At 53.9% G+C, this 27,977-nt stretch overlaps 1 protein-coding gene across 3 annotated transcripts; it reads right to left on the bottom strand.

Annotated features, from left to right (window-relative positions):
- Positions 1-862: 862 nt before the first annotated feature.
- Positions 863-27,977, bottom strand: SMAD7 (SMAD family member 7). 3 transcript variants are annotated; one of them, XM_084505006.1, is made up of 4 exons: positions 27,207-27,977; positions 26,360-26,413; positions 21,097-21,171; positions 863-2,817 (listed from the first exon to the last, which is right to left on the bottom strand). In XM_084505006.1, exons 1-4 carry the CDS (start codon positions 27,697-27,699, stop codon positions 2,279-2,281), a joined length of 1,161 nt encoding a protein of 386 aa, XP_084361132.1. In that variant the 5' UTR covers positions 27,700-27,977; the 3' UTR covers positions 863-2,278. The 3 variants fall into 3 exon arrangements, with proteins under 3 accessions (XP_084361132.1, XP_084361133.1, XP_084361134.1); XM_084505007.1 differs by having other exon boundaries at positions 21,097-21,168; positions 27,207-27,837; XM_084505008.1 differs by lacking the exon at positions 21,097-21,171 and having other exon boundaries at positions 27,207-27,837.

Raw genomic sequence — 27,977 nt, 5'->3', positions numbered from 1 at the left:
TGTGCTACGAAAGGAGGCGCTGAGTTAGTTTTGTAATAAAGTTGTCTGCTTTATCCATCTTCTGCAGGGCCTTTGCTGCTGCGTTCTCGGGGTGTCAAGGCCGTGGGCAGGACTGCTCTTCCTTGATCCTCCGACATAAACCATCCACGCTAGTCCGACCGCTGGCCCTTGGGGATGTGAGGTGGTTATCGAGTATTTCAAGGCTGCTGGCGCAGAAGGGGAAGGAAAGGAGCCAAACCGTGGAGCAGCTGAAGTTGCACTGATGTCTGCCCGCTCTCTGCAGTGCACACCAAGCAGCACAGGGTGGAAACATCCACCATGCCCTCAGCTTCTTCTGCTGGCTCCCACTCAAAGCTGAGAGGCTGGAGATTGAAACTCCCACACAAACATCGCACGTGACGAAAAGAGGTTTTGGAGCTGGTTCGTGCGCTCAGGGGAATGAAGCCAGCTGAAGGCACAGTCCATGCAGAGCAGACCAAATATTGCATCTCAGCAAATCCCTTTGGGCAGGGCACGTCTCTGCTGAACTGAAAGGCGTAGTGTTGGGTGAACCTGGCCCAGATGCTCGCAAAGCTCACTGGTGATTTCCACTCCAGAAAGGTTTCCTATCAGAAGAGGCAGGAGCTGGAGGGACCTTCCCCCTGGCTGAGGACACATGCACTGTGGCGGTGTCGGATGGGAGCTGGCACAGGAGATTGCTTGAGCCAAAATTATGTGAAACAGGAATAACCAACAAAACCAGGCACCTCAGGTTTTGTCCACCAAGGGCCTGGTGGGTGCCCTGCATGAGACCCATGCAGAGCAGCATCCCCCCTGCCTGCCTCCTCCCCACCGCTAAGAAAGCCACTCCGCACAGCCTCAGTCAAGTGTACGTTTTTATTTTTCAATGGAACATAAACTCTTTTAGAAAAAACATTCATCTGGATGATAACGCCCATAGAAAAAAAAAAAAAAAACACCAATCTCATGGGGTTTTTGTTTTTTGTTTTCTTTTTCTTTTTTTAATTTGGCATTTGTTATTTGCATTTATATTAAAGCAAAGTGCATCTTTCTTATTTTTCTCGTTTATACACATTGCACAATACATAAATAATGATGCTTATAAAACGTCTTTATATTTACAAGTAATAATATATTTATATATAACATAAAATACATTTTTTTTCTTTAATAAATCTCAGGGTTTTTTTAAGGAGTCCTTTTTTGTGTGTTTTATTTCCAAAGCACTACAATGCTAAAGTTCCAAGGAGAATGCTCTCTTGTTCATTTAAACCTTTATATTTAGAAAAATAGCTTATGTTAAGGTCTAAACATGCTCATTGAGCTAAGAACAGTGTAAAAGTATCATACTCGTGTATGAATTCAAGAAGAAATGAAAGCACAACTGCATTTCCAGATACGATGGTACCGGGATAACCTGATTAGCAGGTTACAACAGACCAACTATCGTGAACACTTTTTTATTTTCCCCATTTTACTTTGTTTTGTTTTGTTGTTTGTTTTTTTTTTTGTTTGTTTGTTTGTTTGCTTCGCTTCTTTTTTTTTTAAGCTTATGCTTCTGTCACTTCGCATCTCAGCTCAAATTGTAAAGCACGGGCCATGCACAGTTTCTTCACGGTTGTCTTCTCCCCTTGCATCAATCCACGACAATAAAAAAAGCAGTGGAAGGATGGGCAGGCTTCCCCCAACACCCACACTCCCACGGTGGACAAGATAAACACAGGGACGAGACTCGAGCCCAACAATGACAACAAAAAAATCGACAAGGGTGGGTAAAGACCTGCCTGGGAAGGTTTTGCACCATCGTTTGGCGGCGGCTGGGTAGGGTCAGCACCGCTGGGGAAGGGGCCTCAGCTGGGTGTCACCACCACTGGGGACAGCTGGAGGCAAGGGGAAGGTGGTGCATGAAAAATATGGGTCTCCTGTCCTGTTATCCAAGAGATGGAGCCGTAACAAACAGCAAGTGGCTCCCCGATCCTCGATCGCATAGAATAATCCTTTCAGAGGTGGGAAACAATTATCATATGCGATCCGTCCCCACCCCCCACACACCCTTCTCTTGCCCTTCTGAGTTATTGGTCATTCACACTTTTAAAAAATATATATATTTATCAAAATACCAAGGCAAAAATCTTTCCATAAGCTATTTCTCAAAACAGGAAAAAAAACCAACAAACAAAACAAAACAAAAACGAAAAGTTTGCATGAAAAGCAAGCACTCAGAAGGAAATAATAGCAGCAAAGTAGTATAAATGTCATGAGTCCACTCTGTCTCGAGTCATCGGTTATTAAAAATAACCTCCAACCAGCACGGGCAACTGCTGATAAACTGTCTCGTGTAGCACTGGCCCCAGCCTTTCACAAAGCTGATCTGAACAGTAAATCCGGTCCATGGTTGCTGCATGAACTCATGGTCATTCGGCCTCTGCAAGCTGTACGCCTTCTCGTAGTCAAAAGCCTTGATGGAAAAACCTGGAAACACTTTGTGCACCAGCAACGTCCTGGAGTCGGGGTTGTCCAGTGTGGCCGACTTGATGAAGATGGGGTAACTGCTGCGGTTGTACACCCACACGCCGTCCACTTCCTTGGTGAGCTGGATGCCATACCCGATCTTGCTGCGGACCTTCTGCACCAGCTGGCTTTTGTTGTCCGAGTTGAGCTGTCCGAGGCAGAAACCATTCCCCTGAGGTAGATCATAGAAGATATCCAGGGAGGGCTCTTGGACAGAGTACAGCCGACCCACGCGCGTTTTCTCTTCCCAGTATGCCACCACGCACCAGTGTGACCGATCCCCCGGCTCCTGAAGAACTTGGGAATCTAAAGGAGGCGAGAAAAAAGGAAAAAGAGGAGAAATTGAGTACTGCGGGGGTTAAAAATGTGACCAAAAAACAATATAATGCCACGATGTCGCTTCCGCACCTGCATGATGCCTCCACACAGGCACCAGCACCCCTAGCAGAGGCACCGCTTCTGACAGCAATGTGTGACAGCCACAGTTACATCCATTTACGCTCACCCACGTTTTGGTGTTTGCTGTGCTGCTCCAGCACCTAGTTCTGGTGGGGTACAAGGGCCCAAAGCACCATCTCCCCCTCCCCAAAAGCAGCTCGAGGCAGCAGCAGCACCCGCAGCGCCGCCGTCCCAGCACCCTTCCTGCTCCAGCCAGCTGTGTCTGGCAGGACCAAACACCCTAAAAACATTTATTTACACCCAGAAGGCACACTTTGGAGGTCACCCCAGTGAAACAGGGGGGCTGGGGCTAACTTTGGGGCGACAGAGGCCCAGGCCGGGCCCTCAGCTGCAGGCAGGCCGCGGGAAGCGCAGGCAGACGGCGGCTTGCAGCAGCAGGGTGGAGACCGGAAACCTTGCGTTTGTTAACAAAAACGGTCACAAAAACCCGCAAGAGCAGCCCCGAACTTAGTTCCTTAGTTCCCTTAACCCGTTTTCTTTCAACTCCTCCTTCTCCGCCTAACCACGTGAGAGGACGGCACGGGAGGGAGAGGAGGGAAACGGGGCAGGGGGGCTGAGAAAGGTGAAAACCCCTTTTCCCTGACGGGGGATCTGTACCAGCCCGGTGCTGCTCAGCTAGCAATCCCTCCCAGCCTTCACAGGCATGTTAAGACCTGGGAACTATTAATCTCTGTAATTGTATTTAAAAAAAATAATAATAATACAAAAATCCAGAGGGGGCCGTGAGTTGGTGAGCGGGGGGCAGCACCCAGAGGCCTCCCCAGCCAAGCACCCTGAGGCCCCGCAGTGCTGCCTGACCTCCCCCCCCGCCTTATTTTCTGTATTTTTCTGTACTTTTTGCTATTAATAAGCCTGCTTCCCCAACACAGGCATTTTCCTCCAGCCTCCCGTTTAAAGCACGGCACTGTGCTCTTAAGAAAAAAAAAGAAAAAAAGAAAAAAAAAAACTCCAGCCACACACTTTTAATTTCCTCATTTCTATGCCAGCAAGGAAAATATTTCTGCAGTTGCTGGAGGCAGCTACTAAAACCGGGCCCGAGCGCACCCGGCCGGCAGCAGGAGGGTCGCTGGGCTGCCAGCCCCCGGGGACAGCGGGGCCGGGGGTCCCTGGGGGGTACAGCCCCACCGAGCATCGCCCCACAGGGTCGAGATGTGCCGCTGTTTGTCCGTCCACCTCCCCTTGCCGGTGCCTCCCAGGACTTTTTTGTTTCCTCTAACTCAATCCTGCTGAAACCTGGCACTGCTGGGGAAAGGGGACGAGCGAGGGAAGGGGCGGCGCAGCTTGGGTTACCTCGGCCCTAAGTGAACGGGGTGCCGGCACCCCTCTTCCCCCTGCCGACAGAGGATGCCCCAAGTGGGTGTTTATCAAAAAACACCCTCGGGACTGCGTTTTCCTCCAGAAAAAAAAAAAAAAAAGCACAATTTGGGGGTGATGCAAGCCGCCTGGGTGCCCGCTGGGCTGCGCCCCCCCCTTGCCGCACCCTCCCCGCCAGCGGGAGTTTTGCCCAAGTAAAGAAACGAGCTGGGTTGATGGTGGAAAAAAAGTTAATTGTTAAAAAAGCGGCTGGCCCTGAGCCCTGAGCCCTGGTCCCGGCGGCGAGCCGGGGGCGGCCGCAGGAGCCTCCCCCCGGAGAAGCGTCAGGCACCGCGCCGCTCGGGCAGGGGGGGCAAAACTGCTGTTTGTGTACATGCGCAGAGAGAGAAGGGGTGGATTTTTTTTCTTCTTTTTTTTTTTTTCCTAACGATGGTTTAACTAGCTGTTTGTTTAAAGAGTCGTGAAAGCAAAGCTAGGTTGTAAAAAAAGAAAAAAAAAAAAAAGAAAAAAGCACAACCCAAGCAACCAACCCACCTAATCAGAGCCTGCCATCAATGCCTAGAGCCTGCAGGTCTTTTTGCTTTACAGCAGTTGAGGGAATTTTGCAGCAACAGCCATTGAAGCCTGCTGAAATTCCTGTAAGTTTTTATTTATTTTCTTTAACATAAAAGCATCCCTTTCAGGAGGGGGGGGGGGGCAAAAAAGCCTTTTTCACCCTGTGTTTGTGCTTGCATTAGTGAAGACCACTTAACAAGCAGCTCATTGCAACTTACAAAGAGTTATTTAATTGCCAGTGCATTAAAAAAAAAAAAAGGGGGCTAAAAAGAAAAAGAAAACTGCCTTGGCTATGAATGAACAGACCTTTATGGAGGGCTGGAAGTTCATGAATGAATCCCACTAGGTTTTTCAATGACATGGGGTGACCAGACCTCAAGGACAAGTCTTAGGTAATCCGGGATTTTTTAAACGAGCCAGTGCCAGCACACAGTATAAATATGCCAGAGCGTCTTCCGTTTGCGGGATGCGGCTGTTGACTGGATGTCTAGTCAAAAAGCCATGAGAATATACGGGCTGAGCCCGGATAAACAGGGTCAGGCCTCCCTGCCAGCCCGGTGAGCCAGCCACCACCAAAGCCGCTTTTCACGATTGTTGGGACCCCGGCGGAGCTCCCCCGCTCCCCCCGTTTTGGCATCAGCAGGGAAAATGGGTGGGAAAAGCCAGTGGCATCGCCTGGGCGGCGGAGGCAGGAGAGGAGGTTGCAGGAGAGAAGGAAAAAGTGACGCAGGCACGCTTCCGGCAGGGATGGAAACTTTTTTCCCCAGAAGGCTCCGCTTTATGGCAATGACCACAGGCTGGGCTAGGCACAGAAATGAAGCAAGATGCTCCCAAAAGTCCCAAAACACCCTGTCGGGGTCATCTCATGGTCCCGTGCCACCTCCCGCAGTGAGTCCTGCTGCAAACTTGCACAAAGCCCCAAATCCTGGGAAATTTGCAGCCACGTCTCCCACAGCGTGGGCCACCAGCTGCCACTGCCAGCAAGCCATGCACCGGCTGAACCGTGGCCACTGCGTGGGCCAGTCCATGAACAGCTGAGAAACACTTCAGGATTCTAATTTTGAGTTAAAAGCATCATTTTTTACGAGCTCCTCAGAGCAAATGCATCCCTTTCTAAATGCCTGGAAAAGTCCCAGCAAGCTGCGAGCGCTCCCATACCCCAGCAAACAATGATAATGCTTAATGCTAGAAACATGCGCACCATTATTTTCTTATTAAGCACCCCTCCATTTGCTGCTATCGTTGGTTTATTATTATTTCTATGGTTTGCAAGGCAGCCTGCCTAGGGGCCCCATCAGGATCAAGGGCCCCCCAGTGCATTGTGCAAACTTATTGTAAAGAAAAAATAAATAACTGGAAATAAGGCCAGCCTCTGCCCGCAGGAATTAGGAGAATTAGTCATATTGATCACTCATAGTCGCCTCTACAGAGAGCCGCTGGCTGAAGCAGAGCACATTTCTGCACGGAGGGGAGAAATCGAGGCAACAGCGTGGCACCCCAATCTTCTGGGGGCAACATTTCTCAGCAGTGAGGTGCCGACGTCTTTGCGGAAGCTTGTGTTGACTCAAAAATGGAAAACTACATTTTTTTCTCATTTTTCTACTGCCACGCCAGATGACACCCTCTGGACTTTCCAGAAGGGCCATCCCGACTTCTACCAGCCCATCCCTCGGAGGGGAAGGAAGCATCACTCCACGAAGGCATCACCCCAGCTCCTTTCCAACACAAAATCCAGACCAGCAGACCGTGAGGTTTCCCACCGCCTGCCTCGACCCTCGCAATTGCCAAGTCCTGCCCAAAACTGCTCAACGAAAGACCAGAGCCAGGGTTTCTCTTGCTTTGGCACCATGGAGGAAAGTGGATGAGGGCGACTGACACCAAAGAGGGACCCGTGTGCCCCAGGACGAGCCCCGTGCTTGGTTTCCATGAGCTGCAGCAGACTCGCACCTCGCCGCAGCTGCGCTGGAAGCAGCAAGGAATTCGTGGGGCGGCTTTGCTCCTCGACACATCAACAGCTTCGGGATGATGAAACCGTGTCATCTGCATCTGTACTTTTTCTTTCGGAGTTCTGGCAGTTTTATGAGGGGACCAGGAAGAAAAAGTTCTTTTTCATTCAGGAACTGAGACATTTCAGCTGATTTCAGGAGAGGTTTCTGTCTGATTTTTTTTTTTTTAAAGGCCATTTTGGATTGAAAAAAAAAAACACATGCTGAACATAAATTTTGGTTTAGAAATGTGCATCAGCCCTCCCCATCCCTCCTGTTCATCCCTAGATGTTTTCATGTTTTCCAGTCCATCTATCCAGCCCTTAATACCCTCTGGGCTGGTATTAGGAGTGCCAGAAACCATTGCAAAAGCCGAGCCCTGCAGAAGACAGAGACCAAGCACTCGCTGCTGCTCACAGCTTCTGCCTGGCGGTGGAGGAGAGGAAGGAGCGGGTCCCCCCTTGCTTCTCCCCCCAAAATTGTGCACTTCTTCCAGGCTCTGCCCAGAGGCAGCAAGGCTGCGGCCAGCAGAGCTGCTCGCGGGTTTTCAGATCTCGGCCTTGTCCCGGTGCCAAGTTCACAAACATCAGGGGGGAGGTGGGAAGGGGATCTTTTGTTTTGCTTTGTTTTGTTTTGACATAGCTAAAGGTTTTCCTGTAATCAACCGACTTCTAAGGAAAACAGCAAGTTGAGCACACACTGCGCTATCCTACCCGCCCGGACTACTCCCACTTGATCGAGTCAGGAGCTATCTGGACCGTCACTGGCATCTGTGACAGCAACAGCTCGCAGCTGAAAATGGGAATGCAGCAGCATTCCTGATTAGGTTCTTAAATGCCTGTAATTGGATCTTTTCTCGGTGATATTGGGACTACACGTAAATTAAATTACCCGGCTGCAGAAGTGTTTTAACCGCGGAGATTTACGTGTCTTGATTCTTTTTAACAGCAGCTTTGCCCCGAAGGGTCTCCTGGTGCTCTTCCTCAGCATCCCACCATCACACGCCCTCCCTCCCTCATTCCTCCAGGAGGCCTGGGCTGGGTTTTCCCACCCAACCTCGTCGTGCCATCACCTCCCCCTGCATGGCCACGGAGGGCTCCTCTTTTTGGGTCCCCTCGCCGAGCCACTCGTGGTGGTGACCCTGCACCCATGACCGACAACCCATCACGAATGGGCAGTGGTGGTGGATAAATTAAAGTATACACGTGCACTGAGCGCTGGAGAACAGATGAAACAAAGGCCCTTCCTCCTTTATCTGTCAGCACGTGTGGAGGGCATCTGTGCTTAAATAAAAAAAGAATTGGCTGGACTGGTGTCAGCACAACGTGTTGTCTGGTCGGGGCCAAGGCTGAGACCGAGCTGAGCGCATCCCGCGCCCGTAATCTCTTGGCTGACCTTAAGTGGCATTTGTGAGTGCGGGGCAGAGCTGTGCCCCCACCTCTTGCTGCTCCCTGAGATGGAAGAGATGGAGACGGAGAAAAGGTGGACGCTGCCCACAAGATCTCTTCCCACCCACCCAAAAGCAGGCAATAAATCCTGCGGAAAAGGTGCAAGGCTTTTGTGGTTCACATACAAATTCGCTGCGTGCAGCACCGTGAGCCGGATGCAAATGTACTTGCCGCAATTAATTGATTATAGCCTCCCCTCTTACCAGCAAATACACTTCAAAAAACGCCAGGAGTGGTTCATGTTGGCTCTGCACAGGTTTTTGCATGCCCCTCTGTGTTTTCTTGAGGGTCACTGCAGTTGCAAAAGTACCTTTTTTTTTTAGGATCTCAGGAAAAACACGTGCCTGAACTTTGATTCGGGAAGGGACCAGGAATTGCATCAAGGTGAGGAGAACACTGAGCATGATGTGCAACGACAGAGCTAATCAAAGCGAAGACAAACAGGCACGAAGCAGGGAAATGTCACCTCCCTTCTAATCTCCCAGGCAATTCACAGGGTCCTTGGGCGGGGGAACAAACAAACAAAAAACACAAGTCCAGAAAAACCCTTCAAAGCCAGATTTCCAGGTATGCCTTGCAAAAGCAAAGAAAAATCCAAATTAAAGGACATACCCTGCTGTAGAAAAGGGTCTTTGTGCCTTTAGTGGAGCTTGTGGGCAGCCTGCAGACACCACCCACGGGAATGTTTGCCCCAAACCTTTTATATCTCACTGCACACCAGGGGCGAGACAGCGCTGGCTTCCTCGCTCCCCTGCTTTTGATGGCTGGGATGATTTCTGAAAGGCTAATTTAGGGCTCAACTCCTCTTGTTTGCAGACAAAATACCCCCCCAGGGACGCATCCACCCAAAGCCACCCACGGGGTGGCCCCTGGGGACGTGCCCCCCGCCAGCACGAGAGCCCCCAAAGACAGTCGGTCACGTCAACGCTTGGTTAGGGAGCCCTTAATCTGTGGATTATTGACACGATAGACCATAACATCTCTTTAGGAGCCATTACAGCCCATTGTGTCAGTGGGTACTTACAGAGTCCTTAATCCGCGGATTGACAGGCTAGACCTTAAATTTGTGTCCACGTCTAATTAGGCAGTTTCTTATTACTCAACCTACACTGTAACCATGCCGGGCAAAGAGCCTTAAGATTATTTCTTTAACTCGTTAGCCAGTTGCCCACCCAATCACTTAAATGGTTCCTCACTCCTCAAAATAAGTCAACCTTGTGTAAAAATTCACATCCTGAGTTTTCCCCAAAAACTTTTGCTTTGGCACCAACAGCAATACGAAATCTCCCTGCCTGGAAAAAGATAATATCAATTCTCTGTGTGAAACTTCAAATTTCTGTTCCACCATGAGCCATTTTCACTGCCTGGGGAAGGACCCAAGGCCTTTGCGCTCAGTTTTCTAAGGGCTGGTGTCTAGAAGCCAAGTCACCGTGAACAGATTTGAAGTCTTGTGAGTCGGATGGGGAACGCAGGGGATAAAATTTGGCAGAAGCCACCATGGGAAGGGGTCGGGACTGTGATGATATTTGATGTTTGTAACCAGGGCTTTGGTTCGGGCCCATTTAGTGGTGACCCATGAGACTCTCCTGCTCTGCTCGGTACAGGCATCCTCTGGGGACCGGAGCAGGAATTCCCATCACCTCCAGCAGGGCTGCAAAACCCTCTTGTGAAACCAGCACCAAAACGAGGAGGGGCTGGATGTTGGGACGAGGAGACAGCTGGTCCCCGAGGACACCCCCCATGGTTTCCATCCCCGCCTGGTGGCACCTTGGGCCAGCCTTCTGCTGGAGTGCCCAACCCGGCACCCAGCCCCAAAATGTGGGGGTTATGGAGCACAAGAGCAAACTGAGGAAGGGTCTGCTACAAAGCCACGAGGGTGGGCAGCAGGAAAAAGGAAGGCAAGGCCAGGAGGGCAGCCAAGGCGCGAGGAGTGGAGGGTGATTCGCAGCCAGGTGGGGACGTGCACGGGGCAGCGGGGAGTGGGGACAGGAAAGAAAGAGCCAAAGTGAAACTGCCGGGTTCATGGAGTCCACCAAACCAGAAATTTGGTTCACAAACATCCTATTAGTCACTGCTACTGCCTAATTACGGTGATTAATCAATTACCACGGCTAAAAATTACCCAAGAAGAGAAGAACCTTTCTTGTACCCACTTTCTTTAAAAGCCAGCGAGGCTGCAGCCACCGGTCTGAGTCTGCTGCAGCTACAAGGGGGAAAAAATACACACGCACACACCAAAAATGCCTGTCTGCCTGTCTCCAGTGGTTAGAGAGGAGCCAGCTGACTCCAGTTTCCTCTGTACCAGGCTTTGGGCCTCATCAGCCATGCAAATTATAGAGTACCGTGCTGTCTGAAGGCCGAATTTCGACTCAGCTCAGAGAAAAGCCTTAGAGGAAGGGTGGGGATGAAGAAGCCAGCCAAATCCATTCATAATATTTACAGTAAATGGGCCTCTTTGCTGTTGTTTAGTATACAGTCAGTCTAATTATTTTTGAAGTTTTAATTTAAAGAACCTTCTTTATCTGCCTCTCCTCCTGCACCCCTCAAAGGTGTGGGAAACTTTTCTCTTTTTTCAGAAAGCAGCAGGATGGGAATCCCTCCCCCTGCGCCTCGCCAAGCCCTGCCCGCAGTGGGGTGGGAAGAAGGAGGCCTTCCAGGGGGACAGGGGAGACCCCTCCCGGGGCGGGGGGAGACACCCCAGGGGATTTTAAGGCCAAAAAGAAAAGAGAAATCCCGCCCAGCATGTGGGAGCCGGGTGGGCTGTGCGCTGTGGTTCAGCACAAGGGTGCAGCTGGTGCACACAGAGCACCCCCAAGTCCTAATGCGACCCCCCCAGACCCTGTTTGTGCCACACGTGTCCAAAATGCTCTCCTCCCAGGTGGCCGGGATGCATCCCTGGAGGAGCAGCTTGCTCCCAAGGCTCCAGGATGCTCCCACAGCCCCTGCCCTCATGCCCACGGGCTCCTGTGCCCCATCTCCGCATGTTTCATGCAACCCAGTGCCATCCCATTTTAAGGACGATTGGGGAGGTTTCAGGAGATTTCAGAGGCTCCTCCTGCACACGCAGGAAACCCCAGCAAGCCTTAGCGGTGCCATGCACCCGCCAAGCAACTCGGGGCTGGCTGCTGGTGAACAAACGCCTCCCTGCCTGGCTTCCAGCAGGGCACACCCCTTCTCCACCTCAACCCACCCCGGAGCTGAACCAGAAACCTCCTGAGAAGGAGAAACCAGCGCACAAAGGGCTCCTGAGTTACAACCACGCAAAGCAGACCTGGGGCTGAGCTTGCCAAAATCCCCTCTCCGGCGACAGCAGCCTGCCCAGCACCCTCTCGGCGCAGGGATAAATCACCACCCAACCCATCGGAGGCCACCAGGTCCCACGAGCTGCAGGGTCACAGCCCTCCCGAGCACAGCCCCCAGAGCTCAAGTTTTGGGAGATGAAGACCTTGAAAGGCTTTTTCAACTCAAAATAAAAGCACAGCTCCTCTGATAAGACGGGCACTGATGCCCCAGCGAGCGGGGATGTGGCCCCCGGGAAAGCCAAGGCTCTCCAGGTTTAATTCTCCCCTCTGACAACATGTAGCTATGCGGGTTACATGTTAAAGGGCTTGTAAAGGCCGTCATAAAAACTGATGCATACTAGGCTAGTATTTCCAAGCTGATACCTAATACCCAGATGTGTGTTACGATTTTTTCCTGAGCGCATTCCGCGCACGCACACACACGCGGGGCATCGCCGCCGCTCTCATTTCCATAATGAAAAAAATCCTCTCCTTGCAGCACACTGACCTGTAATTCTCCCCCAAAGTTATTGCAAGACCGAAAACAGACATTTCCCTCAAAAAAAAAAAAAAAAAAAAAAAAAAGACCAGCACCCAGCCCGCGCAGAGCTCTTTCCTAGAGGGCAGGGAACGGCTTCTCCCGGGGACGTAAAACATGGAAAAGCACGGCTGGAACAAAAGTCCTTTTCACGCCCGCCGTGCCCCCCCCGGCCCCACTCCGTAACAATTATGAAAACTGTTTAGCTGGGATGGCATTTGGAGCATTTACTGCATTCCTGCCAATAAATTCCATTCCCGGATCTGATGGAAAACGCGCCCCCTTCTCCCCTCCCCTCCCTGCCTTCATTCCTCCTGTCTTTCTTTACAACCTAATACCCTGTCGACTCGGGGCCAGGGCCTACTTAGGGGGAAAAAAAAACACCCAGCGCCAGACTGGAGACAGCATGCAGACTGAAAAAGTTAATCATTACTTCTGTCTGCCTTCATAATCTAATCACGCCTATTCCTAAGAGCATGCGGCAAGGCCCGCTCGCGCGCAGGCACACCGGGGCCGGGTCACCACGGACAGACAGACGGACGGACGGACGGACAGGACCATCCCCCCGCTCCCGGCCAGCCCCGTGCCCCCCGGGCAGGGCGCAAGCCAAGAGCCCAAGGGCCGGCGAAGGGCTCTTGGACGGAGTTCACAAGCGAGGAGCTGCCTCGCCACGCACACACCCCTCCCCTCGCCTCTCGCTTTGCTCTGTGGATTAATAATGCTGAGCAATTATAGCGAATATTACGTTCATTAAGTAATTAACCCTCCCGGCGCTCCGGCGGAGCTGGCACCCCCGTTTCGCAGACGGAGAGCTGGGACCATCGGAGGTTTCGGCGCGTTGCCCCGAGCCATAAAGCAAGTAACACCCAGCTGAAAAGCCCCAAAAGCTGCTTGCTCCCGGAGGAGCTGGCTTCGTCCAGCAGCACCATGACACAGGGGACACTGGAGGCAGCATCCTCGCCAGCTCAGGAGACACACATGGGTACATCTCCCCCAGCCCCAAACACATACTTTCTGCCCCCAAAACCACCTCGCTGCGCCCTCCCAGGTGACACCCACCCAGTGACACCCGCGACACATTTTCCACGCTCGCTCTGCGGGGCTGTGACAGAGAACAGAAAAACCGCAGGCCTCTCCGCGCGGAGATTTATGAGTTTGTTCCTTCTAATGAGCTAAAAAGTCTCAGCCCGGCTTCCAAAGAAAATGAATTCATCAGTTCAAACGCGGTGATGTAACTTCAGGCTCCCGACTCCTTTTCCAAACAAAACTGCTGTTACTCGATTCCCGCAGCACGGCGTTTTGGGGTTATTTACCCGGGGAGGCGCGGGGTGCCCCAACCCAGCTGCGCCCCGCATCGCCCCCAAATTCCCCCGTGCTTTCTGCCTTCCTCCTGCAGGCCCTGTCGCAGATATCTGCGGCACCTCCCCGCTCTGCCAACCCCACGGCAGACATCAAAGCACGGGCGGCCTGGGCAGGAGCTCCCCCTCGGCGGCAGAGCCCGGGAATTTTTAGTATCTCTAAGCCAGCGCCATCGGTTTCATCACCGCCAGTCACCGGGGCGGGAGCCAACTCCACCGGTTGTAAAAGCAGAGGATGTTTGAACTTTCACCGCCTCCCCAGCACCCGGGTTTCTGGGCCGTAAATCAGCCCATTTTGGGGGTGAAGGAGCACCTGGGCGGGAGGGGACGGTGGGGACGATGGGGACAGGCACGGCCGGGGCGCGGGGCAGCTCCAACGCAGCCGCCGCAACGCTCGCCGCTGCGAGCCAGCGCTTATTTAATCAGCGCTGGCAGCTCTACAAACGAAATCTATTCAAAAAAGAAAATTACCATTCATAGACTCCTGCTCGCTTATTATGTACACATATATGTACATACTTGCAACAATACTCCGAAGGCTCCACAGCCGGAGCGCTCCTGAGCGAGCAGCTGAAGGCAGAGACCTGCCTGCCCACCTGCCCCATGGGAAGGAAGAGCCCTGGAAAGCCATGCGGGTGTGCTGGGGGCAGGTGATTTACCCCAAAAAGTGAGGGAGAGGGATGAGATGAGCCTTCAGTCACCGAAACCCAGCGCCGATGCCCTGCTCTGTCCTCGAGGATGACAAAGGGCACGGCACGGTGGCACACACCATCCGCAACAGCAGCGGGTGGAAACCAGAAGAGATTGAGGAGGAATGGGGAAAATGGGCAAGAAATGAGCCACATTTGGCCTCTCCCAGGGGACTCCTTGCACCCAGGGACATCTCCAGCATCCTGGCGGCCCCAAAAGAGCCCGGGGGCACGGCAGGAGCCTGGGGACAGGGATCTGGATCTGGAGCTGCGACACTTTTTGTGCAGAGAGGTTAAAAGGGTAGAGAAGGGCTGAGCCAGCTCTTACAGAGCTGCTCTTTTTTTTTTTTTTTTTTTTTTTTGCAAGTTAAAACCAAGATAATGACACTGGGTGGGGACCAATTTTGAGGGCTGAGCAGCCAAACCAAAATTAGTCTCCAAGCCAAGAGCTTCCTAGGCCTCACAGTTTGGGGAAGGAAGCTGAGAAAAGTCATGAAAAGATTCTTCAGTAAGTCGAGAAGCGCGGCCGAGTGTAACGTTCAGGCAAAGGTGACCCTGCTATTAAAATATTTTTCAACATAATAAAAATAAAATAAAGCACTCGAACTGCCTCCCTCTGAAAGGTGGGCCCCACGAGATTGGGGGGGCTCCCCTTTTCTCTCCTTTTCTTCTCTTTCTCCTCCTCCCCCGGCACTTTCTTCCCCTTCACTAAACTATGTTTTCTTGTTTCTTTTTTTTTTTTTTTTCTTCTTGGCTCTTTCCTCATAAAAGACTGATGTAATTTCCTGTCTTGTCCCAATGTTTCCTGTTAATTAACAGGGTGAAAGTTATCATCACGGATTTAAATGGCTACCCAAAAAAAAGGTTAAAAAAAATAAAAATAAATGAGAATGGCTGGCCGTGAGCAACGTGTCCCGGGGCACACCTCGTCACCTCCTTTCTCTGTTCCTCTACCAGGGACCACCTGCGTGTCCCCTGGGATGGAGTTGCTTTTACTGGAGGGCAGAGAAAAGCCCCAGCCTTCCCCAGGCAAGGATGGGCAAACCCTGCACCGCTCCTTTTTTACCAAAAATACAAAATAAAACAATTGGTGGAGAAAGTGGCAGCCTGGCTGAGGGTACCACGGTACCCCACCGCCACCCAGCCCGACGGGCGGCGCCGCTTTCCCAACGTGCCCAGCACGCCTCTTTTATTAAAAGTTTAAAACAAAAACACGAAAAAGAAAATAAAGGCTAATCACAAGCCCTCGGCCGGACATCCTGTGCGACGCTGAGCACCTTCCCGTCCCGCTGGCCCCCTGCACCACGCAGGATGGGGCCGTGCTGCCTGTGCCACCCCGTTCCTCAAGAGCAGCAGGACACAGCGCCGCGCCGGGGGCACGCAGCCCGTCCTCGGCCAGGCGTGGGCAAAACGGAGGGATTTTGGCAAAAAGCGAGGGCGGGGGGGGTCAGCTGGAACTCGCCTTTCTTCGCACGCCGCCGCTGAAACGGAGAGCGTGCATCAGCGGTTAATAATATCTCGGCACTGAAAATAAACTGGAAAGGAAGCTACTTTGTGACAGTAGGCAGGCGGCCAGGCTGCGGCGTGGGTCATTCAATCCTGCCGGGGACGGTGGCGGGGCTGGCACTGACCCGTGCCTGGCCTCGTACAGTACCCGCCGAGCGCGGCCGCCGGCCCACCTGCCTCCTGCACGGCCCGGGGGGGTGGGTGCATCCCAAATTCCTCACGTTTGCCCCATTCTGGATGGCACACACCCCGTTTTCCCTCAGCCACGATGCTCCGATGCGGGCTCCGCATTTAGCAGCAGCATGACGCTGTGTCCCCCCATCCCCGCAGCGGGTAAATGCATGGGGTTAATGTTACTTGTTCCTATAGTGTAACCGATACCCGATCACAGACAGCGTAGATGGAAAAGATTCGGGCCCCGTCTGTGCCAGCTCAGGACTGCTCCCGTACGAGTGTTTTTGTCCTGTCTCATTTTAAATGTCCCCAACGATCGGGTTTCCGGCGCTCCGTGGTACATTTTATTTTGCAAGCAGATAGCAGTTTGGATTGCTCCCCGGCAAACACGCAGGCACACCCCTCCCTGGCACCGAGCTTCCAAATTCACCTTTCTACTCCCATTCCTGCCCCAAAAAGCCCCGGGTTGCGGGAGAAGAGCCAGTGGCCCCAAAGCCACCTGCCTGAAACCGAAATGAGCCGCGAGCCCCTTTGGTGCGGTGAGGACGAGCGAGGCAAGGGGCAGCGACCCTGCCCGGACAGCACGCAGACGTCGCTCGTGGCAGGACTTCTCCTGCATTTTATTGCCGACTGCTCCCAAGGCACGGCTCGGTTGGAAAAATCCCGTGGCGCCGACGCAGACGGATCGAGCTGCTGGGAAAGGGGGACGGAGTGACATGGGCTGAGCGCTCCTGCCATCGCCGGGCTTTTATTTTAACCCCTCCTGGGAGGACATCTAGGAAACACCAAAATCTCCTCCCTGGGCCCTGGAGCAGTTCAAAGCAACTCCTCAACAGGTCCCGGGGTGAGAGCCTGCTTCAAAAACCCACGGGGGGCACGGGGTTGAGAGCTGCAGGGCTGGTGCCAAGTGCGGGCCCCCCCTCCCCGCTGGCCCGGCCACGGTCAGATGATGTGCGAGGCAGCCGCGAGGCTCCTAGTCTGGCAGGCAGCCTGCTCCGCTCCAGAGGCTCCAGCACTGTCATCCATGCGTTAACCCCTGATAACCTTGTCCTTCGGAGGACGGGGACGTGCTTTTTGGGGACGTGCTTTTTGGGGACGTGCTCCAGGCACAGCGGCTCGCGGCCTTTTGTGAAGTGCTCCGCAGCAAGGCTCGGGAGGAAAGGGTGCAAGGGCGTGCAGCATTGGAAGTGACCAAAAAAAAAAAATAAAAATTAAAGGGACGTATGCTCAAAAATAAACCCAGAATAAGTGACTTGAAAAAAAAAAAAATTCCCAAGCAATTGTTTATCCCTGGGACAAATATACAATCCTAGCTACACAGGAAGATGTCTCAATTTCAGATTATAATAGGATGCCAATTTGTAAATAAAGGCATTTCACAGGAGGTTATAAGCTCTGTACTACAGGGAGGTGGAAGAGGGGTTGGGAACAGGAAAGCTACCCGGGGGCTGGGCCGGAGAAGCCGCTCGGGATCCTGCTTGCGGCGGGGGGAGCGGCGGGACCCGCTCGCGAATAGCTGCGGGTTTAGGCAAGGTGCTTCTCCCCGGCGAGCAGATACCAGCGGGGATCAGAGGCATAGTGAAACATTCCAGGCCTGCCCGCTATTCCATAATGAAATGTCACTCAGCCGCACGCGGCGCCTCGGCAGCACAGCTGAATCAAACCTGAAGGAGAGCGGCCCATCCGAGCCGGCACGGTCCGTTCCCAAAAGGGAGCGCCGCTGGTGCCTCTCCAGCCTCCAGCCAACTTTCCAGGTCTTTCCCCATCTTTCCCTGGGCGGAGGAGGCGAGTGGGAGAGGCTGAAGCTGCGCTCGCCCAGCCTCAAGCCACGGCGGGCTTGGTTCGGCGCCCACCCGGCACCGTCACGCGACGTCCGCTGGCTGCGGGAGGCTCTGGGGCCACTCCAAGGTCCGGGCGAGGCAAAAAAAAGTGGTGGAGGTGGCGAGGATACAAGCCAGCTCATCTTGCTTTCTCTGCGTCACAGCCTGGGCTTCTTGGAGAGCTTCTTTCTGCTGGCAGACCCAGCGCCGTTCAGCTGTCCCGCAGGAGAGACGTCTTCGCGCCCACCATGGGCACCATAAACAACCCTGAGCCGGCCAGCAGCCACCAGCAGGGCTGGAAGAGGGAGATGTCCATGTCCACGTCCATGCAGACGCCGTGTCCATGTCCCGTGGGGACCCAGCACCACCCCAGCACCACCCCAGCACCATCAGGTAGCATCTCAAGCAGAGCTGCTCCACGGATTGTACCCATCGCACAACTGGACACCCCCGGGCTCTCCGAGCACAGCTTTGCTTGTTTGAAAGCACAGTCATAACCAAGCACTTCTGCTGGGAGCAGGTCAGCTCAAAACACAGGAAAAACCACCCTCTGTCTCGTATTTAGAGACATTATTTTTATCTCCAACGGGATATTTTTGCTCTGTGCTTTGAGTGTGTCATGGAAATAAAGGACCCAGGCTGGTAGCACCTGAGCACAACCACCTCGATGGGTGACACCCCAGCTTACCCACACAGTGACCACCAAGAACAAAGAGAGATAGGTGGTAGTAAGGTGGGGGACACAGGCCGTAGGATGGGACAGACAGGGACAGATAGCAGAGGTACCCTGAGAAGACGCGAGGGGAACAGCACGGGGTCAAGGATGAGCCCACGCTGCATTAATATCCAGCCAGGCTGCACACAGGCTCCACGGGCTTCTCTGCTCTCATTTTGACCTCTGGAACAAACCTCATCCCCACCCTTTTTTTTTTTTTCTATCTTTTTTTTCCCCCCCTATTTATAGCTAAGCCAGCTAGGTCACAGAGGAGTCGTGTGGCTGGGTCCCCACCCTCGCACTCTGCCCCCTTCCACACACTGCCACCGACGACGTCAAAGCACAACTCCACCACACGGGAGGTCACCCTGAGCATTTCGGGGACACCCATCCCTTTGGGGGGGACTCTGGGTGACTGAATTTTCACATTCAGCTCCCCTCCTTCCTTTTTTCACAGAAGCAGGGTCAGCTTGGAGGCTGTGTGTGGGAAACACTTGTGGATGCCGCTCTCCATCCACCACCCCGGCCGTGCCGTGCCGTGCCATGCTGTACCACGCCGTGCCATGCCACACACCCGCCCACCTCAGCCTCTGAATCGACAGAAACGGGGGTTTCATGGCTTTTTGTAAAGCCAGCCCTTTGTAAGGCAGACCAGAGGATGGGATTTGCACTAGGCCTCTGCGGCCTGTGCCCGCCCACACCCAGATGAGCGCCTGTCCCTGAGGCGAAGCACTCCAAGCACACCCCGACTCATCAATGCCCTCTTCACATGCACTCTTCTGCTAACTAAAATATGCCAGAAAAAAAAAAAAAGAAAGAAAGAAAAAAAGAAAAAAGGAGAAGGTTAGCTTTAGAGAATTGCTGCAAACTGCGTTTATTTTCCTTTCTCGACTGGGTCTCTCCAGTTGGGAATTTTCAGCGCTGCACTTCTGTGAGCAGAGCGGAGATGCCAGTAAATCAGACCAAATTCAAAACAAATGCTCTTTCATGTGGAGGCATTCGGCTTTGTTTCATGGCTTGTGTAGCTAACCGTATCCCTCCATGAGTCAACTCTCCTATCAGCTCCTCATTAAACTAAATGGCTACAATTACATTTGTGGAGGAAAAAGAGTGGTTAATGATCGTAAAAGGTTCTGTTTCCAGGCTTTTGGGGGGGGGGAGAAACCTTTGATAACCAAGAGAAGAAAAATAAATCCAATCACGTGAAATAAAGAAAAATTGGCCTCAGAGGGGGGACGGCGCTTTCTTTTGGGGGGTAGGGGGGGCTCTGTTCATCCAGCTCCTCGGAGCAGCCCCCAGCCCCAAGGCGCAGTGCTGGGGCTCCCCTCCTGCAGCCCTTCGGAGCAAGCCAGCTGATTTCCTGCAGCCCAGGCCCCCACCTCCCTCCTTCTCTTCAGGAGCACAGCAGAGCAGACAGACGAGATGTTATCAATAGCCCGAACCTTTCAGAAAGCCCCCTTTTAAAAGCGAGTACTTCCTCTGCTTATTTCATGTGGTATCCTGTGGAACTGAACTCTCTCCTCCCCTCCGAAACAGGCATACTTCAGGAGGAAAAAAAAAATCTAACAACATCCTTATTGTGTTGTTTTGCTCCTTGTCTCCTTTCTTTTTCCAGTCTTTTTCTTCCCTGCCTTCCCTAAAGCTAGAGGCTCCAATGACAAAAAAAAAAGGAAAACCCAACATCCCACCATTCTAAAAAAAAAAAAAAGCGCAGCAACAAGTTGCTCCATTCCCTCTCCCCCTCCATTTGATTAATTCTCATTAGGGCCTTTGAACAAACAGTATGCTCCCCTCTCAAATAACAGACAAGGTATATATTACACCAAAAGAAAAACAAACAAAGCTCACTTAAAGACATCCACACCAAATGCAATTCCTGGAGAGAGAGAAAGACACGCAGACCCGCGTGCGCGCACGGCGGCCGCCGACATATTTCTGAAATTCCAGTCTCAGGGCAATGAGCTGCGTAACTGCTCCACAAACCATAAATCAGGGAGACAAGCCGACAAAGAGAGCACCTTCCAACATCAGCGAGTACATGCAGGTACATGGTTTCAGACACTCAGTGAGCATGCACAACTGCTTTCATCTGGCAGCACCAACGTGTAGAGCCCAGCCCCAGGACTGGCCGGGATGGGGAGGGAGAAGGGCTGCTGGAGGCTTTGCAACTTGGAAACCACCCTCCAAACCCCCATCCCATGATGGCTGAAGGAGGTGGGAAATGGGAAAATGAGGGAAATTCAGTGCTTTCTGCAAAAACTGAGCCTCACACATGGAAGTTTGGGTGGCAGTTACCCCAACGAGCAAAGCCCGAGACAGCGGTGCCACCGCTGCCAACCAGGCCAGGACAGCTCCACATCATCCCCTTCTGCAAGGGACACCCACACCTGCTCCGATAATCCACGCATCCAACCAAACCGACAGCCAACATCACTGAGCCTTCCCCGACACACCTCTTCCTGCCTCACTCCAAAATTAATGGAGCGTAAGGCTGGAGTTCAAAGGAAACACAGGCTTTCGGGGAGGGACAGCTTCGCCTGGGATTTCAACGCATCCTCTGCGAGAGAAGCTGCTACTGAAATGAAATCCAACTCCCCCTTAGAGCATGCCTTTCTCAGCAACTCGCATCCCCAAACCCCCCTGTGCCCGATCTCGGCCAGGTGGGACCCTCGGCCAAGGGGACCCAAAGGGATGCGATGGAGAGACCCGCAGGCAGGAGTAAGGTCAACGAGAGGCGTCTTACCTGAAAGCCCCCCAGGGGCTAGACAATTAGTTCCCCCTGTTTCAGTGGAGGAAGGCACAGAGTCTGGACAATCTGCTGCAGAGGAGGGAGAGAAGAAGAAGACATCAGTATACATGCGCTTCTCCGCAGGCTCCCAGCGCCGCCGCGAGCGGAACACACATTCCAAAGCGTTTAACAGGAAGCGATTACTAATTGTCTGCACAGACACGGTAGTTCATCAAGATGCATCCACCCTAACTCATCGCCTCAATCAAGGCTCCGTGCTGCACTTAATCACCAGCCCAGGCTGATTATAGACCGGCAAAAATTACAGACTGGCTGCCACCTCTCCATCCAAGTCACCGGGTAATGAAGGCAAGGCTGTCCTCCTTATGACAGAGCTGACGGGGCTCCCAAAACGCTGAAATTGCGGCTTTGTGCACCAAACACAGCCAACACCTGTGCTCACCAGAACGGGAACCGAAACGGCAAGGTCTCAACACTGCCCTGTTGCCACAAACGGTCCACGCTTGTGCCGCCCCGCTCGGTTTTTGTCACCAGCAGCTGCCGCAGACCTCACCCACCGCTGGCCACCCCCTGGGAGCACAGTGCGCACCCATGGGACCCACCCCTCCTACCACCGACCAAAGGGACACGGTGAGATAACCTGTCCCATCTGCAGCTTCCCATGACACACAGGAAGCTTTTGGGTTCACGATTTGGGCCTCTCCATCCCAAGCCACCCAAGCATCTGCTGCCCTTGCTCCAGGTGCTGACAGCCAGGAGCCACCACCGGTCCCCTGCTCCTACAGGGCCACCTCCAGCTTTTTGGTCACTACTGCACACAACACGAGCTCAGGGGCACGCTGTGATGAAGGCAAGAGGAAAGATCCATTAAAATCCACACAACCCCCAGGTCCTCAGCAGGCTGTCAAAGAGAATTTTGGCTTCGTCCAACTTGGGCTCCCCGACGATATCAATCTGCCCGCTGCTGTATCTCAAGGCAAGGGCCACCACCAGGAGAGCCCCGAGATTTTACTTCCTACTGATAAGTCATTTTTCCAGACTTCATCCCTGAAATCCCAATGAAAAAAAAAAAAAAAAAAACCCTCCTGTGTTCATAACCTTATTTTATCAGAGTAAAGTATAAGCCCTAACAGGAATATACAGTTTAACAGGATATACTTAATCAAACTGAAAACAATAGGGGAGACAGGAAATGGACTTACTTGTGAAATACTGTATACTATACACTCTCTAAATGCCTTGTGGTGCTTTCTATTCTTTAAAGAAATTTGCTTTTTCTTCTGTTTAACCCCTTCCAGTCCAGACAGACGACTCCCAATGCCTTGAACCTCAACTGGGTTCAGATGCTTTCTGGGCGCAGGCATGTGGTGGGTCCTCTGGCCCCAGCGATGCCTCCCTGGTGAGACAGATTCAGAGCCTCCCGAAACACCTGCACCCCTCCCTGATCCACACTGACAGTCAAAGGAAAGCCCCGGGATGCTTTCCATGACTTATTTACGGCTGTCAGCTCCCTTCCCATCCATGTCCCAGCCCGTTCCCTTGGTCAGCCACCTACACACACCTCTGAAGTCTCCCTACAGGACGGTGCTGATGCACCTCCGTGCTACAACACGAGGGATGATCAGCTGTGGGAACAGCACAAAAGCACGACCCTGCTGGGCTCTCTGCACTAAAGGCAGCTGGTTCCAGCCTCGCACTCGTCCTATCACCCACACGTTAGCCAAGGGCTCTTGCTAGTAAGAGGTACTCAAGCTCGTGTTATTTTCGGCACCGGAGAGGTCGCCGGATCGGAGGTTTACACAAGCCTACTGCCGGTGAATCTCCTCCCCGAATTCCCTTACCGCAATATAAAACCATCGCGGAGACGTCCAATTACTCCTGGTGGCTACCAGCCCAACCCTGCAAGGTGCCGACTGTTTCCTGGAAGTTGCCAAACCTCTGACTCCCATGAAAATCAATGCCACAGGAGGGCATTTGGCTCTGCACGCAAAACCTCAGCAGGTTTCCTGCCCTCGGATGCTCCAGCACCACCACGACAGCACGTGAGCACCAGCCCAGCCCGTGCCCCTCCAAAGCTGCCCGGGATGCCACGGGGGGCTGCACAGCAGTGCCAGCACTGAGCCAGGCTCTGCCAGGCCACAAGTGGGCTATAAACACAGTCCCTCACAGCTCCTGTCCTGCTGAATAGTGGGTCAGGGTATCTGCTTGAATTATTTGAGGGCATCACTGTCCCTCTGGCTTCCAACACAGCCACAGGCAGCAGAGGGATGCTGAGCTGCCGTGCGCCTCCAGAAGGCTCAGCTTCGTCCCATGGGCTCAGCCCCATGCCAGCTGCTGTCACCAGCCCCTGGGGACAGCCCAGGTGAGGAACAGGTGAAGTCCTCACCCAGGGCTTCTCCTCGATGAACATATCCGAGCGAGCTGGCCCACACCTACAGCCTGCCCGCAGGTAACACGGCTGTCAAGAGCAGACCTTTGTGCTCTGAGAGAATCAGAATCATGGAACAGTTTGGGTTGGAAGGGACCCTGAAGGACCATCTAGTCCGACCCCAAAAGCGTACCGACATCACATCAGCACAGAAGCCAAGGTGGCATTTCCCCGGCCACAGAAGACCCCAGTGCCCTGCTTTAATAAGGGAAATGTCACAGCCTCCCCCAGCACCCTGCCACCAGAAGACATTTGCCATAATCCCACCAAACGCACTGGTAACCACCGTCAGAGCCCGTGCTGGTGCAGGTACAGCTGTTCACATGAAGCACGTACAAGACACAGTCCTAGGCACCTAAATATTTTTATTACCACTTTCCCCTTTGATGGAAAAACACAAGTTTCCTACTGGATACGTGTCCCCAGCTCCATTGGCACTGTCGCTTTCCTAAACTGCCCAAGTTCAGCAGAGGCACTGCTCCTACCCAAGGTCCCTGGGGTGCACCAGCAGCCAAAGACGCATGCATCAAGCAGGAGAAGGGCTCTGCAGGTCCCACCACCAGCTACCATCCCTCCCAGCCCTGGCCAGCAGTGCTGAACATACAGGCGAGAAACACCAAGCACACAGCACTGCCCGCCCTGCTGCAGGGATGCTCGGACGTGCTCCCCTCGGCACAAGCAGCAGAGGAAGCACCCGGAAAGCCTGAGCTCGTGCACGCCACCTGCACCGACAGACCGGGAGGCTCCGGCGGTGCCTGCCGCGGCCCCGCGCGCCCTGGTAGTCAGAGTTCAACTGCCAAATGGATTTGTCTTTCAAAAGGGAAAAAAAAGGAGGACTTTTTGGTGAGTAACCCAGTTGTTTCTGCGTTTCCGATTGGCAGCGTTAATCACTTCCTATTGGCTGATCCGAATAACTTTTCCTTTCGAAATGGCACACTCATGTTCTGCGGCTTTTCTGTTTACACACATTTTGCTACCTTATGTCAACACTTGCTAATGAATAAATGTATCACTCGACTAACTGAAAATGAGGTCCTGGCAAAGGCAGATTGGATGTTTAAACCCCGCTAATAGATTTATCCTAACATCTTTACAGGAGGCTGAAGGCAGGCGTTAACCCTTCTCTCCTGCAGCTCCGTAAGGGCAGGCGTCCCCCGCGCCCTGCGCAGAGCAGCGCGTCCCATGCCGGGATCATCGCTGGGGGAAACAAGGGCAACAACAGAAGAAATCTAAACCCTGCACGCTTTGGGGCGAGCACCCCCTTCTCCGGCCTCCATGCAGGTGAAATAATGACAATTTTGCCCAAACCCACCGACCTTTGAGCCCCTGCAGGGCCTCACCGAGTGTCACGGCACAGCCCTTCTGCAACCCAGCAGCCAGCAGCACGTGCTTGGGATGCGCAGCCTCCTCCTGATACCCTCGTTCATTCATCAGCCTTTATCTCGTGTTTTTTCACGCTGAGGCAAAACATTTCATGCTTTGCAACCCAATCATTTGTTAAGCAGCGTTGCTTATTTCCACATGGCACGGGGAGGCTTGTTGTTGTTTCCAAGAGTTTGCAGAGGGGAAAAGCCCGCAGTGGTACAACGTCCTGCCTCGCCGTGCTCCGAGGGAGCACTGGGCAGGATGGGACCCCACCATGGTACTCCAGACATCTGAAGGCACCCCAGGTTTGGGGTTCCTTTCCTTCCTTTTTTAAGAACCGACCGAGGGCAGCCTGAAAAGACTGACTCCACCGAGGCGGTCCCATGGGACCCGTCCAGACTCCAGCGGCAGCCAGTCCTGAGAAACTGCAGAGCAGCAATTTTAGGGAAACTGCTCTTCTGGCAGAAAGAAAAAAAAAAAAAAAAAAGAAAAAAAAGACCCAGAGCCGGTCTGCAGACACACATCTATCTTTGACTGCCTGCCCTGCCATCCCCCGGCTGCCCGGCGTGACAGGGGGGCACCATCCCAAAGACACCGCGCTCCAGATCCGCTAATCCCCGGGGAGACAGCAGCTGCCCCTGCCCGGCTTCACCCCGCTTCCGACTCTCCCCACCTCTCCTCCTGCCCCGTGCCAGTCCTATTTATCTAGCACCGGTGAGCTCGCTGCCAGCCCAGAGTTTATGCAGACAACCGCAAAAGAGCTGGTGCCAGCCTCAAATGGGCTTCTCCCCTGGCACCCTGACATTGGGCTACAAGCAACAGGCACGCAGAACGGGGCTAAAAAACAAAATTACTCATTTTTTGACACGCACACCCACCCCCCTTCCTCATTTTCCCAGCCTGACAACATGGGATTAGGCTCCCTTAAAACACAGCGAGATTTCCGCCAAGCCCGGTTGTCAGGTCTCATTTGGGCTCCCAGCCGTCAAGGAGCTGCTTGCCCGAGCTGCACCGCTTCCCAAATTCCTGCAAGGAATCCCAAATTCCTGGACAGGCGCAGGAGCGAGCTGCACAACTGCCACTACCAGCACGAACCCCCCGTGGCCGGGCACGACACCCGTGGGGCTGCTGACCCGGAGAAGCCAGCAGCAGCCCCAGCCTCGTGTTTTTCCCAGCACAGCCTTCCCAAAACGCTCGCTCCAGAGGCCAGCCCGAGGGCCTGAGCTGCGCCAGGATCCCTCCTCGAGTTTCCTGGCAGAGTTGTAAAATCAGACTTTGTGCAACGCCTCTCTTAGACAAATTACACCTCAGTTCTTCCAGGGGGGGATCGGAAGGCGCCCCCGGCACCCAAGCAGCCCAAAAGCAAAATGCATCAGTGTAACAAAGCCTTTTTTTTCCCTGAGAAAGGGCTGTTCTCCCTTTTTATCTGAAGGCAGCAGCCTGCATTTAAAAAGGTCCACTTACCCGTTGGTTTGAGAAAATCCATTGGATATCTGGAGTAGGGTGGAGGGGGAGACTCTGGAATTAGAAAAGTACAGAGAAAATAAAGGCAGAGCCATGAGAAAGAAAAAAAAAAAAAAAAAAAAAAGATAGGAACTTATGATAACAGTGGCATTCTTTTAGCAAAACTGTTTGTCTTAGCTCTGGGGGTTGGAGGCAGGGCAGCGAGGCGGTGATTGCCTTGATATTTAGCTGTCAGATAAACAAAAGGGGCCGTCTGGCGCCAGTCTCCCTGCTATCTGCCGCTCGGGCTGTCTGATCGGGGCCTCCTTGGCTCGCCGGAGCCGCGGCAGCGCCGGGGCCGGCCGGCAGCGCCAGGCGGCCCCTAATCCCCCGGCACCGTGCGGGGCGCAGCGCCGGGGGGGTCCCCGCCCCCTCCCCAAATCCGAAAAATAAAAAAAATAAATAAAAAAGGAAGAAAAAGACAGAAAAAGAAATTGCCGAGTTGCCCAGTTAGTTAGTTGTGTGTTTTTTGGTTTTGTTTGTTTTTTTTTTTTTTTGGGGGGGGGGGTGGGCAGGGAGGGTGTGTGGCTGCTTCGTTGTCCACATCCCTGTCCCCAACTCCATCCCCATCCCTATTCCTATCTTATCCCCGTACCCTGCCCCCATCCCCATACTACTCCTATTGATCCCCATCGTTGCCCCCACTCCCCACCCCATCCCAATCCCCATCCCTGTCTCTATCCCCATCCCCATCCCCATCCCCATCCCCTTCTCCATCCCCATCCCCACCCAATCCCCAACCCCATCCCCATCCCATCCCCATCCCACCCTCACCCCCATCCATCCCCATCCCCATCCCGTCCCGCACCTAGCTCGCAGAGCCGGCTGAGGTGGTGCGGGTTGCAGCAGACGAGCTCGGGGTGCGCCTTGCCGTACGACTCGCAGCAGCACAGCCTCTTGACTTCGGAGCAGTGCCGGAGGTCGGGCCAGCGGAACACCTTGCAGAGCAGCACGGGCAGCGGGTACCAGTGCTGGCCCAGCCGCGAGTCGCCCTTGGCGGGCAGCAGCAGGCAGGGGGTGCGCGCCCCTCCGCGGGACTCCACGGCGTGCAGCAGCCCCTCCAGCTGCCGCTCCTTCAGCCGCTTCAGCACGGCGTGGGTCAGAGCCTTCAATTCCGCCTCCGCAGCCCCCCGGCCGCCCCTGCCCGCCTTGCCGGGGCAGCACCCTCGCCCCCCGCCGCCGCCGCCGGCATGCGCCCGGCCCTCGGCCGCCCCGCCGGGCTCGCCCGCCTCCTCCTCGCCGCCGGGGGCACGGCTCCGCCAGAGCCGCCGGACGAGCAGCGAGCGTTTGGTCCTGAACATGCGGGACGAGAGGAGGGGCCCCCGGCTACAAAACGGGCATGTCGGCCGCCGCGCATGAAGGGGCCGGCAGCCGGGTCGCGGCGGGGGGAAAGCGGCGGCGGCGGCGGCGGCGGCGGGGCCGAGGAGGGCTGTGGCATGCGCCAGGCTCCGCGCTGGCTTCCTCCGCCGCCCGCCGCGAAGGGTGCGAGGAAAAGGGGGCAGAAAGCGGAGGAAGAGCGAGGGAGCCGGGGGAGGGGGGAGCCGCCTCTCTGCCTCGCTTCGCCCCCCGGAGAAAAAAA

This window comes from Aythya ferina (assembly GCF_964211825.1).
Source record: "Aythya ferina genome assembly, chromosome: Z".
Lineage (NCBI taxonomy): Eukaryota > Metazoa > Chordata > Aves > Anseriformes > Anatidae > Aythya > Aythya ferina.
The sequence above is the reverse complement of the archived record's forward strand: the minus strand, read 5'-3'. Positions and strand labels throughout refer to the sequence as shown.

Bases quoted from the DNA above. Each gene is read 5' to 3' on its own strand.
- SMAD7 (XM_084505006.1), bottom strand. From the start codon at position 27,699: ATGTTCAGGACCAAACGCTCGCTGCTCGTCCGGCGGCTCTGGCGGAGC. The intron at 26,414-27,206 runs GTGCGGGACGGG...TTCTAATTCCAG, and splicing joins CAGCCGGCTCTGCGAGCTAG to AGTCTCCCCCTCCACCCTAC. The intron at 21,172-26,359 runs GTAAGTGGACCT...CCTCCTCTGCAG, and splicing joins GGATTTTCTCAAACCAACGG to CAGATTGTCCAGACTCTGTG.